The 19,214-nt window shown below is 40.0% G+C and overlaps 1 protein-coding gene across 1 annotated transcript; it reads right to left on the bottom strand.

Moving 5' to 3' along the window:
• Nucleotides 1-6,679: 6,679 nt before the first annotated feature.
• Nucleotides 6,680-19,019, bottom strand: LOC130252174 (uncharacterized). The gene is made up of 8 exons (XM_056489477.1): nucleotides 18,286-19,019; nucleotides 16,466-16,552; nucleotides 16,055-16,288; nucleotides 15,194-15,216; nucleotides 14,317-14,462; nucleotides 13,675-13,751; nucleotides 13,483-13,578; nucleotides 6,680-12,415 (listed from the first exon to the last, which is right to left on the bottom strand). The coding sequence occupies exons 1-8, from the start codon at nucleotides 18,826-18,828 to the stop codon at nucleotides 10,772-10,774; spliced, it is 2,850 nt and encodes a 949-aa protein (XP_056345452.1). The 5' UTR covers nucleotides 18,829-19,019; the 3' UTR covers nucleotides 6,680-10,771.
• Nucleotides 19,020-19,214: the final 195 nt, after the last annotated feature.

The raw sequence follows: 19,214 nt of genomic DNA, 5'->3' as shown, positions 1-19,214 counted from the left end.
ATGTCTGGTTTCAGCTGTGGAAAGAACAATCCCTTGATAAAGCTAAATGTACACATTCTTTGGAGGGGATGGCAGGAATTAATTGTGAAGATTAGAGAAGAACACACTAATAAACTTTGCCTACTCTAATGGTAGTGTTTTCATACTAAGAGTTTTGTGTGCAGCTCAGATGACTTCAAGAAAATTAGTTTGTGAAAGAGGCATATTCTGTATCTGAGGAGTTTTCTAGGCATAACAGCATTCATCAGCTTGGCATCAGCTGAGATTTGTAAGAAGTTATTTTTCACAATAGATATATTGTAGATTATGTTGGGCCATCTTAGTAGCAGAAGAGGAAAGAATGCTTCAATATGCTAAGGTACACAATAGACACATATTGTGCTTATAATGTCAAGATTGCACATCTCAGTACATTCTGTTTCTACTAAATTCCTAGCAATGATGATGCACATACATTATTCACAGGATGAACAATAAGGTGTAAAAAGGTCCCTGACTGAGGCATTCATGCACTGGGTATGATGGCCTCACTTCTGCCTAGTAATACTCCTCAGCAGTCAGCCAAGCAGTGTAGGATCTGGTGCAGGTGGTGTACAGCTATTTTGTGATTGCCCAGACCCCCAGGCCATTCAGTTCGAGGCTATTGAAGATGCTCCATTTCAGCAATATCTATGAACCTACTGTCTAGGAATGAAAGGGAATTATCAACAAGTTGCAAGAGCCTTTGATTTGACCTTTTTATACCAATAATTTCCACTTTTCTGCATACTAGCTTCTTGCAGCTTTTCTTTCCCAAGCTCTATCACCTAACAGATAAAGTTTAGCATATCATCAGTTAGTGTAGAGTAACTGGGACAGTTACAGCTAGTCACTAACTACAGCTAGTTACACCTGGAGCAATGACTGCCTTAAGGGTGGGCTGGCATCAGTAACTGGTCACCCAGTTCAGCAGGTGCCTAAGGTTTACAGGACTGGAAGCCTAAAGTGAGGTGGGAGATCATAGGAAAATGCATGCTGTAATTTTGCAGAGAGAACATGCACGCATTTTCATTTTCAAGTACAAGTACACCTATAACATATGCTGATTTCTGTACACACTGGAACATCTGTGAGAATCACGGATTTTTGAGAGTTTCTTCCATTAGAAAAATGTTAAAAGTAAAATTAACGAATGTGACAATCATGGCTGTTGGGTTTTGTTTCTTTGTCTTTTTTCCCCCAAGGCAGAAGAACAAAAGACCTAAGAATAACTACTGGAGCATGAGAAGAATCCATTCTCTGCTAGATAAATAGCATGATTTACTGGAGACAGTAGATAGAGGATTGCCAAATGCTTTAGATATTTAGGATTTGAGAATTTGACAAACAGTCTGGATTATTCACAGATTATCATAACATAATAATCACATTTTCCATATTTCCTACATGTACTGTTGCTGCATAGTTGGAATTGTTTTTCTCAAAATCTGAAAGCAACAACATTTGAAAACCCTGATAGACACATATTTACATTGCAAAATGAAGAACTGTAATGTTCAGAGATCCACTATTTATAATTGCCTGTAGTTCTGATGTATAAAGATTTTTGGTTTTTATATATCTGTAGCTTTATAGATTTTAATGCACAGCTGTATAGTTTCTAACACTTTGTCACATTGGCATAGTAGTTGCACTTTCTTACATGTTTTGCTACCTTCTAATTATGTTTAGTCTTGCTTTTGGTCTAGCAAGGACACTTTCTTCTGCATCATACATCATAGACATAATAAAATGTAGGGCTAAAAGATCAGGGTGGGGAGTTTCCAATGGGGCAGAACCCAGAGGGGAATTACCTAACCAATTTCTCTTCTAATTGGACAATATTTGTTAGATATACTAATTAATTAACATTATAAAAAACCTGTAGAAATACTGCATCACATCTGTATATAGTCATATTGTGCACCAAAAGCTTTCAATTAAGGACTTGCTTTTATATTATAATTCTGTGACATTGCTGCCTTTTGCAGATGTTTTTAAATGCCTAGCACAGCAGGGGTGAGTGCATATCAGATTGTGGTGCTCAAGAAACACTTTCCATGTGAAGTATGTAAGCTTTTTTCAGTGTCCTCCAGCAGTTTGTTCAGATTTAAATGACTCTCCAGCAATCCCATTCACTTCCAAATTATGATGTCAATAATATTATTTCTAAATGATGCTTCTTTTTCTTTTCAGAAAAGCATATACTGCTTAGCAGACCAACTGTGATTTTCTTTATTCTATTGCCTAATTAAATCTGCTCCACATATGGGATTATTATATGTCACCTAGTACTGCAGTACTGCATTGTAATTGAGATGGAATACCCTGGTAATCAGTTATTTGGTATCAGTTTCAAAATGATTGATCATCTAATCTTATCATTAGAGTTCCCATTCCAGAGGGAAGTTTATCTAGTCCCTTTTAGCCTACAAGGATGTAAATTTTAATGTAAATTTGTCTGTAAATATATTTCAGCTCCCCTAATGGCTTTTTGAGTTGAAGGCCACTTTGAAGTTGCAAAAACTGAACTCCTTTTGAATTACTTTGTGTTTTGTATGTCCACCTCCCTAAAGAATACAGGGCATTGTATCCATATTTCGGACAAGCACAAAGCTTGCGTGCTGAAATCCTTAACTGAATATCAGATAATTTCTGAGTATTGGTATGTGTTTTATGTTGTTGCCACATCTTGTTCTTTTAGCCATTCAGTTTGTGCAGCTGTTTTAAAAAAACTTTTCGTAACTCTTCTTGCACTGATATCTGAATAATTTGTATTGCATTTCTCCAAATAAGCTGTTAGTTTTTCATGCTGGGATGTACTTGGCATGGACAGAACCCAGAACACATTCAAACAGATCTCCACATTTTCTGTTGTTGTGGGAGTAGCTCGATTTCTTTTGAAGCATAAGGCCATTTCCCATTTTGAGAAGAGAGGATTACAGAGATCCCAGTGTTCAAAATTTCTACTTGGATACATGGCAGGTAATACCATACACTGTGAATTTTATTTAATGTATTTATGTTTGTGAGTGTGTACGTGAAGATGTCGGCATTACAAGAAATAAATGAAGCTCAAAGATAATCTTGAGTCTGGGGTAAGTCTGGGAGTGAGGATTATATCAAGATGTACAGGGGGATTCCCGAACCCAGGGACACATGCACAGCAGCCCCAAGCACCACCCAAACCTGGAAGCCCTCAGCAGCCAATCAGGCACAAAGGGGGCATTGGCAGGAGCTGCTTAGGAGATTTAAACCATCTCTGGATGTATGCACAGACTGAGGAATAAGAGTCTGGAGAGCAGCACTGTGGACCTGGGGGTCCTGGTTGATGATAAGTTGAACCTAAGTCATTGTGCCCTGGCAGCCAGGAGGGCCAGCTGGAGTGCATAAGGCACAGCATCACCAGCTGGGCAAGGCAGGGAATTGCCCTGCACTGGACAGCCTCACCTTGAGCATTGTATGCAGTTTGGGGTGCCACAATATAAAAAAAACACATTAAGCCATTAGAGAAAGTCAGGAGGAGGGCAACAAAGATGGTGAAGGGTCTGGAGGGGAAGGCATAGAAGTAGCTGATGTCACTTGGTGTGTTTAGCCTGCAGGAGATTGAGGGGAGACCTCATTGCAGCATACAGCTTCCTTGTGACAGTGGCACTGGTCTCTTCTCTGTGGTGATCAGTGACAGGACTCAAGGAAGCTGAGTCAGGGCAGGTTTAGGTTGGATATCAGGAAAAGGTTCCACACCTGGAAGTGGTTAAGCATTGGAACAAGCTTCTCAGGGAAGGGGTCACAGCACCAAGCTGTCTGGACAATGCTCTCAGGCACATGGTGTGATTCTTGGAGTGTCCCATGCAGGGCAAGGAGTTGGACACAAACTACATAAATGAGGAAAACTCTTGAATCCATAGCAGGCCATTTACATGCTCTAAATCTGCTGCTGCCCAATGGCTGTTAGACAAATGGAATAAAAACTGTCTTCCTTAGTGGCATAACATCACCCTTTGGCCTGTGGATTCTTCACTAGTTCTTGTTGCCATTTTGAATAGGTTTCCAAGTTTCTATAGCCATATTAAATCTAGAAAACTAATACAATGTATTGTATTCTATTTTTTTAGATCCTTACTACAGTAAAGAGATAGTGGCAACATGCTGAGATGAAAGAAGAAGGAATCTCCAATTTCCTGTCAGATTCCAAAGAAAGAAAGGAGAAAACAGAAAATACCAACAAAGTAGATAATACTTTCAGTGTTAGACTGAATAGGGGAAACTAAACAGCTTTAATTCAAATATTAGTATCTTTTAAAGTTATATTAAACATACAGTTGTTTCTAAATATTAGCATCTAAGTTTAGACACTTAATTCTGTATTTGAAATTTCATGTCGTTTGTCTGCATCTTCAGTCCCTACAGTTACCATTGTTATAAACAGGAAAGTAAGCATCTTTGCAAATATTTTTTTTCTGAAGCTTTATGAAGAGTACCATCAGAGACTCTGAGCCAAGACATTCTAGCAGTTTGCTGGAGCAAGAAAGGGTGACCCTAGGTTTGTTTTTCTCCTTCTCCATTCTCTTTCCTCTCCTGTACCAGCTGTGTGAGCTGTCCTGTCTCATGCTGGCTCTGGTACTTGTCTGGCTCCAGCGTGAGTGAATTTATGCAGGAGAGAACTAACCCAAGAAAGATGTTAATAGTTTTCTACCATCTTAGTGAGTTGAATCAGCAAATGAGTGACAGAAACAAAACTAAAAAAGGGATGATGCTGTGTAGTTGAGAGTGAGAAACACATGAGAAGGGAGTGAAAGAGCTGAAGTAGAGGTATTATAAAAATAAAATATTCCCAGCAGCTGCAATGAACTGTCATCTGCTCACATGTCACACTAACTTGTACTTCATTATCAAATGCATTGTGTGCGGTGGGGAAGATAGATCGCAGCTCTTCCTCCCTCTGCTGCTCATCAGCTGCAAGTGTAAATGTAGTTGTACTGGTGCATCTATCAGTACAGAAGTATAGGGATGGAACACTGGCATGATCCGGGCTGAAAAGAATTCTATCCTTTTTGCTGGTTATATTTAATTTTGTATTGTTCAGTGACCAAGATCGGAGCAAAGAACAAAATGTTGTTGCATTTTTTTCTTTGGAACAGTAGATTGAAAATATGACTTCCCTTCAGACCTAGTTTTATCACCACAAGAAATTCTTATTACATAATGGTAGAAGTCAGGAAAAACTGGCCAAGGGACCACATAAGTAAACATGGCTCTTATTGCTACAGCTGCTGATTTCTTTGTTCTGGAAAGACATTTCCCAGCGGAGGCTGTGCATGAGGGCTGGACATGCTGCCCACAGGGGCTGCCAGGGAGAGATACAGGCTGTGGGTGCTCCTCTCTGGCCAGCACTCCTGGAACTGGGCAAGGGCATGGGAAAGCCCCAGGAGACAACCAACTGCTGGGTCTGGAGGTGGCAGGAGTGGCCAGGGAGGCAGTGCTAAACTGAGGGATTTGGAGGTCTCTTCTGACCTGGAAGAATCCGTGACTCAGGGATTCCAGTGACCCAGGTGTGGTACCTGGCACCTGGCCTCATGAGGTTCTCGTCCCACTTCTCAAGCTCGTCCAGGTGCCTCTGGATGATGCCATCATTTCATGATGCCCCTGCCCCACTCAGCTTCCAGTCTCCTGCAAAGGCACTCAGTGCCCCTGGGTGTCATTAAGGCACTGACGAGCCACGGTCACAAGCCACAGCCCTAAGAGACACCCCTTGTCCTGGCCTGGTGAAAGATGGCCATGGCCACAGCAGGGGAGCTGAGACTATAAAATTTTGTAATGGCCTAGTTTAAAAGGAACCTTAAAGATTGTATTTTTTCCACGCCCCTGCCATAAAAGCAGGGACACCAGGCTGCTCAAAGCCCCATCCAGCCTAGCCTTGAAAACTTCCAGGGAATGGGCATCCTCCACTTCTCTGGATATCTTGTTCCAGAGCCTCATCACCCTCACAGTAATGCATTTCTCCCTAATCAAAATCTAGTATTGCAATTTGAAGCCATTCGCCCTTGTCCATCAGGACATTTCCTGACAAAGTCTCTCTCCAACTTCCCTGTAGGCCTCCTTCAGATACTGGAAGTTTGCTATGGGGTCTCCATGTGACTTTATAATTTTCCAGGCTGAACAGACCCAACTTTCTCAGCTTGTCTTTATAGGGGAGGTAATCCACTCCACTTAACATCTTCATGGCCCTTCTTTGGATTTGCTCTAACAGTTCCATGTCCTTCTCCTATTGGGGATATCAGAGCTGAATGCTCTAGTGTAGGTGGGGTCTCACAAGAGCAGAGCTGGAAGGGAGAATCAGCTCCCTCGACCTGCTGGCCATACTCCTCTTGATCCAGTCCAGGATTCCCTTGGCTTTCTGGGCTGTGAGCGCACATTCCTGGCTTGTGTTGAGTTTTCATCAACCATCACCCCCCAAGTGCTTTTCTGCAGGGCTCAATCCATTTTCTGCTCAGCCTGGATTTATGCCAAAGGCTGCACTAACCCAGGTGACTGACTGGATGGCCCTTAAGGTCTTTTCAAACCCAAAAACTTCTATAATTCCAGTATTTCAACAACAACAAAAACCACCACCACCACACAGCAACAACAAAACAAATCCCCAAAAAACAACAGGTGGTGTCCTTGAATACTAGGACCAGGGTTTATTAAGTTCTGTTTCAGCAATCAGTGGTACTTTTTGCAAAACATAGGGTCTTCATCATTGATAGAAAGCTCACACAATCTCCCCCGCTCAATTTAGCCTGCAGGTTTGTCCACAGTGTTTAGCTTGCAACAGGTTATTCAAACAATTGATACCATTTTCTCAATATAATATTAATAAATTATCTTTTCCAATACTACTCATGAGTCTTATATGCTCAACAATATAATTATGAAACATGAGCCTCTGCAGCATTAGTAGTTTAAGCTTATAGCTGTTCTGCAGTTATCCCAGGGAACTAATGTATCAGTATTTAAGGTCATGCCAAATGCTCTCTGCCAAATCCTTACCCCACGAACAAAACAATTCCAGTGTATATCTATTTGATTTTTTCTTCCTTTGGGTTAAATGAAGATGCTTACTATGCATTCAAGGACTCTTCACTCCTTATTAAATCTATTTGGTGTGAAAAATTTGTTCATTTTAGAATACAACACATATTTCATTTTAAAAGCAACTTAAAAGGGAACAAGGCTGTCTTTTTATTAAGCCAGAACAAGTCTGAGTGAACTGTGATGATCCAAATAATGTTCTACTGGCATTTAAACAGCTGGAAGAAAACTATGAAGAGAAAATGAAGTATGTTACCTGAAGAACAAAACCCAACCAAAGCATCAGTACTTAACACCCTTACCACACAGATCAGAAGTTTTTAAGTTAGAAAGTTACTAGATCTGAGTTATCAAATACAATTTCAGAATAAAGCTTTAGTTAGTAATCCGTAATACAAAAATAAACAAACCAAGAATACAAAATAATGGTTTGCTTTATGAAATTAACCTATACAAACTGTCATTTAAGCAGCTCTAATGTCAACTAAAATATTTTTAAAACTAAATTGTAATTTTTTTAATAGTTACAAAACTGAATAATTACACTTTATTTTTCAGTTGCAGGTTTTCTCCAGGCAGTAACATGTATTTTAATATAGCTCTCAGATATATACTGAACAAACATCACAGTTCTGACGCTGGACAGATTAGCCTCACAGTAGAAACTTTCAGCACTAAAAACTTTTAGCTCCTTTGTGAAGTATGATCAACAAGTACAAGTATAAAATAAATTGGTTTAGCTGTTTTCCATGGTTTCTATTAAATAATGAAGTAGCATTCTCAGGAACCACTATAAAAGCTTTCAAACTGGCCTGCAAATTTAGTTTGCAAAATCTGAAATACACAGAGAATTTATACAAAGTTTAAGTAATAAAATTTTCCAATATGTAGAATTGCTTCATTTTTTACTTCTTGTATCTTAAGGAATTAGAAAATACAGGAGTGTGTAAAACAAATTACTGAGTTTAGTAAAATATATTATCTCCTTGGTGGTTTGAGGTTTTTTTTTGTTTTGTTTTAGTTTTTGTTTGCTTTTTTGTCTTTGTGGGATATTTTTTGGGCGGGGGAGAAGGGCAAAGTTCTCAGCAATATTTTCAGACAAATGCTTCACTTTAAGACTGCCTTTTTGTTTACCTGTAACCTGAAAAAATATACACATACCTAAGTTTAGACAACCCAGGGCAGTCAGGCTTTGACAGCAGTCCTCACCACCACACAGAATTCTACAATGATGACCGAGATAGTGTTTTAAGTTATTCTCTATGGATAATAAGCAAAATACACATTAAGGACAACTCTGAATCCCCTTTCTTTGAATTTGCTCTGGTGTTCATTCAAGATCACATGACTGTTCTGCTTCCAGCCAGGACAGGGTTAACTTTTAAGGTAGTCAGGAAGAGACATGCCCAAGACCCAGAGGTTATTCTGTACCCCCCCATCATTTTCAGGGAACAGGGGAAGGGCTCCCTTCTGGGTCAGTGTAGCATGGCTAAGGGAGTGGGCAAGTATCTGGTTGTTGGGGATTTCTGCGTGAATCTTACCTGCCCTGTAAAACCTGAATGCTGACCTATAAGGCACTTGGACAACAATGCTTAAAAAGCAGCCCTAGGACTGCAGCAAAGCCCCACATCCACAACTTCTACATTCAAAGTAGCATACAGTACTCTTATTTGCTTTATGAGTCTATGATGGTGCCTTTTCACTAAGGGAAAAAGTATTTGCATGGAATTTTAACTTTATCAAACTGCCATGAAATAACAGAAAGTAACAGAAGAGAGGTTGAAAATATAAGCTTCAGAAACTTGTTATAGTTTCTGATTAATCCTAGCTCATTAAGAATATTTTTGTCACTGTGGTAGAAAACAAACATTTTCTGCAACTTTCTGGCAATGAATTTTACAGGTGCCTCATCTGACTCTAAAATTTCCAATTTCTCTCACTTTTATTAAAGTGAGATCAACCTCCACCTGTGACACTTTCTACCATTATAATCTTGCTCAGCTTTTGTATTCCAGTGATTTGAATTTACATTACTCTCCTACACATGCAGAACATGACAAGAATGTCTAGAGATAACAGCAAAAAAAAAATCTTAGGAGAAAACTGAAATACAGTAAGATTTAAGAGATGAATATAAAGAACTAAAAGACTAACCACAAAGAGGGTTTTTACTACCTTCTTTACTATAATGCAAATAGAAAAGTAGTATCATTAATTGTTATAAATACTAGAAACTATTTTTTCAGCACATTTAATAAAGGAACTGGCACAGAAAAATTGAGATCAAGAACTGAACACAAATCAAATTAGGTTAACATTTCCTGAAACAAGAATAGTTTCTCTAAGCATTATGTCATAGTAAGTATATTAGAAAGCATTGCAGAGATTTAAGTAATATTTTTCTTACAGACTTACAGAGGTAATTTGGAGATTATTGATTTTTCCAGTGGTCACTGAAAACTTCTGACGGAATATTAAATATTGTGCATTTTGATTTAATACTTGCCAGTTGACACATCTAATACAAAATTAATTGCTTTAAAGCCTAGCATCAGCTTTTGCTAAAGCATGAACAGTAAAAAAAACCAGAGCTTTATTCTGAAACAGTACTACTGTCTGTGTATTGCAATAAGTAAAGCACAGTTATTTCTTGGATCCAACAAAATGGCCAGCAAAGTAGAAAAGATGGTCTTTTTATCCTAACTTTGTACAGATTTTCAGACTAAAATTTCCACAAGTCCTAAATCATTAATACATTTAGTGAGACGTGCTATTTTCCTTTTTTTGTCACTACACACAGATTTTAAATGAATTTTGTTTTGAAAGCTAGGTTCTCCAAAAGCTTTCAATAAAACAGCAAGTTCATCTATCCATGTATTTCCAAACTGTTGCCAAAAAGATGAAATTTAATTGCAATGTTTCTATTTCCTGAAGGCAGCACTTCAGAAGCATAGCTGACACCCTTCTGCATAGTATAAAAGAACACTGATACGATGCTTCCATTTCAAAAGCGCAAGAGAAATTATTGAAATTACACTTCAACTTATACCTTCAACATACATTAAACACATCAAAAAAAGGAAACAGCAACTGGGAGATAAACAAAACAATTTTTAGTAACACCTTCAATATCCTTTATTTTTGTTTTGTTTTGTGGCTCTCCTCCCTCCCTGCCTGTGAGGTGAATGCTCTTGGCTGTTCTTGTACCCATTTAAGTGCAAGTGCTGCAATTTACTGCCTCCTGCCACTGAAGCTTCCCCTAACTTGCTTTCTGGAACACCTCAGTTCCCCATCCCCAAATATACCCCAGAAGGTTTGCATTACTGAAGATGCAGCATCTATGGTTATACTTTGGTCTTGAGCCAGACACGACCTTTTTGGTTGTTTCTTGAGTTTATGACTATACTATTAAAATCAATTTATTGCATTGTACTGTTCATAAGCAGTTAAGTTTCCAACAGAGATACTGTGACTGAAAAGAAGTGGAGAGAACAACTGCAGAATCACAAGTATCCCCACCTTTTAATGTATTAAGTAGCATTTATTTAATTCCAGCTTCTTTTCCTTTTCAGTCTCTCTTCACATCTGATTTTCTTCTACCAGACATTCTGTCTTTAGCAACAGAAAAATATTCTGATGCATGGCTGGTATCAGTAGAGACAGATGCTTGCCTTAGCTCTTAAGTGTCAGAAGTGCTGTCTCTCAGCATTTCTCCTGTCTCACTTACTGCAAGCACAAAACCTTCTGAAGATGGATCATTGCATGTGCCAGGAGTGTTCTGTACAGGCTCAGGTTCATCCTCCCTTCTAAGGCACACACAGCTGTTTTCAGCAACAGTTTCTTCATCTTTTACCTTTTTTTGCTGTTGTGCCGCTGTGGGGAGTTGAGTAGAAGATGCATTCTCATACTCAATAGGAAGAACTCCTGAACATAAAGGTTGACAAGCAGTGTTACCATCACCAAGCCTTTCTGCACTTTCAGTGTTTTTAGATGAGTCCATAGGCAAACACGAGCCTTCGCATTTTGGATGACTCTGAAGAGAAGCAGGCTCTGTACACTCTGGAGACACAGGTTTACCTGCATTTAGAAGTGTTTTGTCAGGAGATTTCTTCTCCTTATCCATTTTTTCTGTTCTGCTTCCAGAAAAAAACATGGAAGTAGTCAGCAAATCAGAGGTATTTCGGACAATGCCTCCAAATGAAAATACTGGTGAAGGCAAAGAGAAATTACTTTTGCAAGAAAATGCACAATTAGTGGTGGTAAGGGGGGTCTTGGAGACACCACTCACCCCAGCTCCAGTGCTGGTTTCTGAAGTACCACAAGCTCCAGTTGTGCTGGATTCTGAGGTGTGAAGTTTTTGTTCCCCTAAGACACATGGTTTCTCTTTACCATATCCTGCAAGCTCCTCTGCACAAGGTGTTTTTTCCCTCATGTGAGATAATGTTTTTTTGTCAGATGGCTTCTCAGATTGGCTAAAAAATGAGGATGATGGTAACACCTTACATGAATTGCTAACTTCTGGTCCTGCAAACAAATTTCTCTCTGAATTGCCAAAGGGAAACAAAATGTGCTGTTTCTCACTTTCTGCTGAGTCTAAATTAGGACTTGTTGAAGCACTGCAAACAGTGTTTTTGGTTTCAGGATCATGTTTATCTTGGTTATTGGTTTTATCCACCTTATCACATTTCCCTAAATAAAACTGAGGGAAAGCACATCTCTTGTCTTGCTTTTTAAAGGAAAATGTACCTCTGTCTTTACTAAATCTTGGTAATGATTTGTTAGATGCACTGAAAGTAAAAGGTACACCTGAAGGTCTCTCTGCTGAAGCATCTACAGATTCTGGAATTGAAACAGAAACAGCCACTCTTTCTACTGGCTTTAAGTTGAATGAAATGCTAGAATTCGAGTCCATTTCATTGGAAACAGGACCTACTGATGCCTGTCTTGGCCATTTTTCTTTAATTAACAAGTTTGGAGAGGTTTCTGACAAGGCTGGAGTGGATACTTCCTGGCCACTTCCCTTATCAAATGATTTTACATCACCATTTGTTTCAGAAAAGATCGTATTTGTGGATGGGATGCTATGAGCACTGCTTCCAGAAAAGTTTCTTTTGTCTAAGCCACTTCCTCTTCGCAGGGTTCCCATTTTTGTTTTATCTGTGTTATTTGCTCTGGTAGGTGAAGATATAAAAGAAGTTCCTGAGGAGTTATTCTTGGAGGCCTCAGCAGTTACAAATTTATACTTTTTGTTTGCAGGGAAATTTTGAGTCTTAAATACATTGGTGAACTTCTGAAGTTCCATATAGTATTTGTAACGTAACTCCTGTAATTACAGCAAGAAAAAAAGAAATCATGTTACCTAACATGGTATTTGTGGATTTAGAGGTTATAAAACTCACATACTAAGACTAAAGAAAAGTTTTCCTATATTCTAGAGAATTTATAATGTATTTTTCCATTGCTACTGAAAGGCAACAGGACACAAGTTATTACAGAAAAAAGTGCTTTAAAGACAATTGAACAAGATATACATAGAACCTTGACGACAGAGTGGGTATTGAAAGAGAAAACTAGAAAACTGCATTTAAAGTCACTATCAAAACCAAAAATAAATAAAAATACAACTTAGATATTATAGCAAATCTCAATCAAATTCTCATGAAAAATAACCTTAACTGAAATTAAGTTAGATGGTGGGGTTTTTGGGGTTTTTTTGGTTATTATATATAATTGCATTTTTAATGGCAATAGAAAATAGGTATTTTCCAAAACAATGCAGAAAAAAGATAATTCTATATTTAAAGGACCTAAGCAACTTTTGAATTCAATCATCTGCCACTGGTATTCTCAGAACATGCATAATGTGATTCACTGCCAGCCATGCTTCACTAACTGTAACTGGAATCATTCTGTACAGAACAATACTCAGCCACCCACATGGAGCTGTTTGTAAGTAAAAAAAAAAAAATTAAGAATTTCGTTTATAACTACATCATTTGAAATGGAACAAAAAAAGACTGAATTCAGTTTTCTGTTAAAGTATTATGTGGTCTTAACAAGACTGAACTCTATTCTTCAGAAAACAGAATACAGGCAGATTACTTCATCTTCAAATATATGCTAGGGAATTTTATTCAGATTAGAAAGCTACAGATGTGACTCAAAAAGCCACACTAAATATAAAAGTAAGTATTCGAAGTCAGTAGTAAGATTAAGTTTCAGCTTTCTAAAAAAAAGTAAAATTCTGACAGCTTTAATACCTAGTCAGATTTCATTCTAGAACTGGAAGGGTTACTTAGGAAACTGAAAAACATTTTAAAAGCTTATTTAGAAAGTTGCATCACAACAAATAGTAACTTAGCCATACTTACAACTGATGTTCAACCATACCTCATGGCTCATATTTTGAAACGCTGACATTTCTGATATTGACATAAAGCGAGTAGGAACCCTGCTGCCGTCTGCTTCATCCTGTCCTGCTACAGGCTGAAAAGTATTTTGCAGCACATATTATATTTCATTTTGATAAGCCAAAACAAACAAAATAGTACCATGCTGAAGACCACATAGCCAATAACTTACAAGAAATGTGCCATGAGTATTCTGCTTTAAGATATCTTTAAGTAGAGTTGAGCTCTCCTGTCCTTCATAAGGGAGCTCTGTAAGAAAGAACACAGAGAAAGTGGTGGATAATATATTAAATATAGAAAACACTAAACGATTCCTGTGCACCTAAACAGATTCCATTTAAGAACAAAAATATAGTGCCCTAAGTGAGACCCTAGTCCTTGTTGAATGTTATGTGATATAAACCAAGAAGCCTGTGTAATATATTTTTTAAATGCTGGAAATGCCTGGCCTTATAGGAGACATAACACCTCCTCCTGTGAGGTAAAGGCACTTAATGTGAGCACAGCCAACATTTGCATGATGCTACAACAAAGGCTCATCTAATTCAGCAACACACTTCTGACAGTGGTGCTATGGGCTGGATATCAAAAGTATGATTCTGCTGATTCCAAAAATACAGCCTAGGAACTTCCTAGAGAAAGCATATTCATAAAACACATTTAAAAACCCCTCACAAATTTATCATTCACATAATTTGCTCAGATGCTTTCGTGCATGTGGTTGCCATGAGGATTGTTTATTAGCAATTGCTCCCACAAGTTTCAGGTTTCTAGACTTCCCAAATCTTGTCTTAATTAAGTCCTTCTTCCCCACCTTGAACAGTGCCTGCATCTACAGGTGTTAACTCCAATGCTAAGATTTCATTAACCACAGACTTGATATCTATCTTCTTTGGCATATACACTGGTGGTTTTTCCAAGTTGGATGCTATATTCATCACATCAAGCTGAGTTTTCATCCTGGAAAAGGTACAAAAAAACAACCAAAAATGAACCAACTTAAACATTTTTCTTCATGCTTACATGTTAACTTGCTTAATATAAAAAAAGATTTTATAAAGCAATCACTAGAAAGGAGAAGGAATTGGAAAAACTATGTCTACAATAAAATCTCAAGTTCTTTAGATTTGTTTTTCTTAGAACTTGTTCTCTTAAATCAGGTTTCATAACCCATAAAAATGGCAAGAAGTAGTGCTGGTAGGTCAGGAAAAAGCTACCCCATCCACTTTCCTTAGTGTATGTTGCCTGAATCTAAATTACACTCCTTCAGTGGGCATTGCTAATGTTCATCTGAAACACAATGTATTTTAAAGAACTCCATTTCCAATATTCTTTCTTAAACACAGGTTAAAATGTTCTAAGAAATGTAACTAAAAACCCTTAGAAGACATTACAGGGTATATGCACTATCAGCACAAAAACAATGATACTGCAGAATCTCCACACATTCTCTTCAAAAGCTTGATTATCTCTAATCCCAGATAGTATGTCACTCTAACTTTTGACATATTTCCTAAAATTTGGAATATTGGGCATCCAAAATCTGAAAATATTTTAATATCTTAATTACTCAATACCATTTTCTTCTTAAACTGCTTATCTTATGATGTTCAATGTAGCTACTTTTTTTTGTTTTTAATCTTAAAAATCTAAAAGAAAACTAGATAACTAACAAAACATGAAAAATATACCTTGTATTCAAGCCACAGGCAACCTACAAATAAAACAAGAATCTGTAAGATATGAGCATTTCTCCAAACATCAGAAAGTTATTGCTTTATCAAAATATTTGAGAGACTGAAGTCCCTGTCTTCATTACACAAAGCTACAGAAAATAAAGCTGTTAACATTAAAAACCCAACCAAATAAACAAAAAAAACCCAATCTAAGCAAGTATATCTATGACAATTATTTATCTTGTAATATTTTGTGATAAATACAAAAAGAACTCCTTCAGACCCAAATGAAGGCATTCAAATCATGGCCCATATGGTGGCCTGACCAGTTTCAGAAGTTCAGATACTTGTAAACATTCAAATGAAGGACTATTTTGGATTTCTTGGAGAGGAAAGCCTCTGCTATGGGTTCACAACATGCTACTATACTATGAAAAAGCTGTCTTTTAGTTTTAAATCAAGCAGATAGTGGTGGTAAAAACTGCAGTGCACTGCACTGTGGTCACATGAGACTTCCCAAAGAACATGTAATGAAACATAAAAAACCTGACTGGATTAGAGCTGCTTCCCTATAAAAACCTGGTGATGTCACTATACTGGATCTTTACACAACAAAACCAAAGTATTGTTATAGAGGGCAGGAGGGGAGATGCTAGAGTTAAAGAGGAAGAAAACAAATAGCAGAAAGAGAAAGTAGATGAACAGGAGGAATGGGAGGAAAAAAAATGAAGTTAAGAAGGAACCAACGACAGAAGTGCAAGAAGAACAGAAGGAACAGGCACACTATGAAGCAAACCAGGACACATAGGAGGAAGATGAAAACAGGATGGGGAATGACAAGAAAAGAGGGGGATATAAAAAACAAAAGGCCATCACCTCGAGGAAACACTGAGGATCACACTCATGGACAAGCTCTTCACAATCCTTCAAAAAATTCTCAATGGTCTTCTTGTGAGTTTCTTTCATTTTCTTCCAAATCTGAAATTCTTTCTCTTTTTTACTTCTTTGATTTTCGACATCTTCTAGTAGTTGCTGTTTTTTCATTTCTAGAGTTTTGAAAATTTCTCCAAATTTCAGCTCAATTGTCTCCACATCATTTTTCAGCATCATCTAGAAGCAAGAGAACAGATGTAAATGCAACAGCAATATCCACACAGAGTCACTTCCCTAAGGAAGCTCAGAGCACATCTATGCCACAAGGAGCATGCTTCAGGTTGTGAATAAAATATGACTAGAAGAGAAACCAAGACACACAAGCACATAGAATATCCAGGATTTGTAACTTACATCTGCATCATTCGGTCGTTTTGAGATCTCATTCACCAGCTGCTCATTTATTATCCTCATTTGTTTCAGAGTGCTAAAGAAGATTAACTGCAAGACAATTGAAACCCTTATTACAACGTTATCCATTCCATAAAATAAATACATTTCAGTGCTTATCTAGAATCAAATCAAAACAAACGAGGAGCTACTGGAGATGGTCCAGTGAATGACCACAAAGACGATCAGGGGTCTGAAGCATCTCTTCTATGAGGAGAGACTGCAGGAGCTGGGCCTGTTTAGTCTGGAGAAGACTAACAAGAGATCTCATTGACATATTTATATAACTCAAAGGCAGTGCCAAAAGGAGGGTGACAGACTCTTTTCAGTGGTGCACACTGAAGAGAATGGACAAGGAGCAGTGGCCATAAACTAAACCACAAGAACTTTCAACTCAACATGAGGAAGAACTTCTTTACATTAAGGGTGGAAGAGCACTGCAACAGGCTGCCTAAGGAGGGTGTGGAGTCTCCCTTTCTGGAGACATTCAAACCCTACCCCACCTGTGTCACCTGCTCCAGGTGACCCTGCCTTGGCAGGAGTTTGGACTGGATTATCTCCAGGGGTTCCTTCCAACCCTATCAATTCTGTGATATTCTGAACAATATAGCAAAATAAGCTTGTGACTCAAAACATCACTTAATAACATTTAATGCTTTCCTGATCACTACACAAACTTTCTTCTGCTGTCTCTCCAAGTAATGTTATTAGGGTCATTGTTTTCCTCAGGCTTTTTTAACCCCTCCCCTCACACACATCTATCACAATATAAGTTTTAATGCTATTACTCCAGTTTGGCAAAAAAAACTGTGTGATACTCACTTTTTCTTTTTATGCCTCACATTGCTAAAACAGAAAGCTCATAACCAAGATATTTCTGTTTAAGTCTTCCTCCTTTATTTCTCTACAGTATCACTACTTTACATTATGTAGTAGTATGTCGAGTACAAAGGCTGTTTCCCTCACGTTTCCAATATAACTGGTGATGGGAAAGGCAGGAGAAAAATCAGTGTAAAAGCAACTTTTGTCTTAAAGAATAGTCAGTGCTGTATTTAAACTTTTCTACTTGTGCTTTTCATCACTGCCCTGCAGTTGTTTCAATTACTGCAAACCAGAACTGCTACCCTGCACTGAATTTGCACAGGGCATGAAAAGCTCATCCTACTCAAATAGTCTCTATTTTGTTAAAAATCACAACTTCGACAAACAGGCAACCAACCATTATGACAGGCAGTTGCCTTCTTATGCAGACCGTGTAAAGCATTTTGTTTATACGTTTATTATAATTCACCCAAACTATCTATCCCTAAATGTGTAATTATCTGTGACCCAAATTACCTATCGCAGCTAGAGAGCCTAGAAACAAAACATCTGTGTGTGGGTTTTTGTTAGATCTTCCTAAACTCGGAGGAACAAAAACAACAAAACCAAACATCAACACCCCTCCCCCCCGAATCAAACAAAAAAACCCCGACACAATCCCAAAATCAACTCTCCAGGTCCTTCAGTAAACTGGGTTCAAATCTGTTGTTACTGGAACTCCACCTGGTCCCCTGCGTGCATTGAGTGCAGTCTGACGGCAGCCCGGAAAGGCATAACCCGGCAGCCCACGAACAGCTCCTTACTGCCCGAAGCAGCACAAACCTTCTGCCTCTCTCCTGCCCGCCACGCCGCGGTTCTTCCCGTGTTTCGGAGTAAAAACAACCCGCTCCCGGTGGGATCTCCAGTGGACAGCCCGACCTCCCAGCCAGGCCCCTAGAGCGGAGGGGGAGCGCCGCACTTACTTTTTCCTCCTGGTACACCGTGTCTATGAGGTTGACAGAGTGGAAGATGCCCCGATGCTCCTCGGAGACGCACTGCCCGCATCCCGCCTGCCGGCACATGCGGCAGTACAGTTGCACCGGCCGGCTGGGGTGTTTCTGGCAGCTTCCCCCGAACGCCTGCAGGGAGAGCAGCTCGGACCCCGGCTTCGGCCCCAGCGCCGCCTCCCCGCCCGCCGCGCCGGACCGGTAGAGCTTGACCACCTCGGCCAGGGTGGTGTTGACGGGCAGGGCGGCGACGCCGCCGCGGGGCAGCAAGCACAGCTTCCTGCACAGCGGACAAGGCACCCGGGCGCACGACGGGCCCGGGCCCGGCGCCGGCGCCGCCGCCCCGCGGCCGACACGGGCCTGCCCCGGGCTCCGCTGCAGCTGCTGCAGGCGGGCGGCCTCGGCCGAGGCCATGCACTCCAGCACGCAGCTCCGGCAGAAGTTGTGCGAGCACAGCGGCAGCGTCACCGGCTCCTCCAACAGCGACAGGCACACGGCGCACGTCAGGCTCGCCTCCATCGGCGGCGGTGAGGGGACGAGCGGCTGCCGCTTCTGCTGATGCTGCTCCGGGCCCCGCTGGTCCCGCTGCCCCGCCACTTCCAGCTCAACGGCACCGGGGCGCTGCGACAGGACCGCCACGGAAGCCGGGCGCGCCGCGCTCCGAACGCCGCTTCCAGCCGTCAACTTCCCGAGAAGTGGCGCCTGCCGCGGGGGGCGGGGCGAGGAGAGGAGCGTTGGTGATAGGTGGAGGCTCGAGATTGACGTCGTCCTTATCCAATAAAACTAGGCGAGGGCAAGGGGGCGGGGCACAGGCTTTTGGGAGCCGCCTCCTGCCTGGCGCGCGAGCGCCCGCGCGCCGTGGCGCCTGCGGGGTCCTAGTGCCGCCGCCATTTTGTGACGGGCTC

The sequence above is a fragment of the Oenanthe melanoleuca genome, chromosome 4 (genome assembly GCF_029582105.1).
Source record: "Oenanthe melanoleuca isolate GR-GAL-2019-014 chromosome 4, OMel1.0, whole genome shotgun sequence".
In the NCBI taxonomy this organism is placed as follows: domain Eukaryota; kingdom Metazoa; phylum Chordata; class Aves; order Passeriformes; family Muscicapidae; genus Oenanthe; species Oenanthe melanoleuca.
This window is presented reverse-complemented; position numbering and strand designations above follow the sequence as displayed.

Excerpts from the sequence above, each read along its gene's own strand:
- LOC130252174 (XM_056489477.1), bottom strand. The coding sequence starts at position 18,828 with ATGGAGGCGAGCCTGACGTGCGCCGTGTGCCTGTCGCTGTTGGAGGAG. Across the intron at positions 16,289-16,465 it reads AACGACCGAATGATGCAGAT|ATGATGCTGAAAAATGATGT; the intron begins GTAAGTTACAAA and ends TCTTGCTTCTAG. Across the intron at positions 13,579-13,674 it reads ATACTCATGGCACATTTCTT|CCTGTAGCAGGACAGGATGA; the intron begins GTAAGTTATTGG and ends AATACTTTTCAG.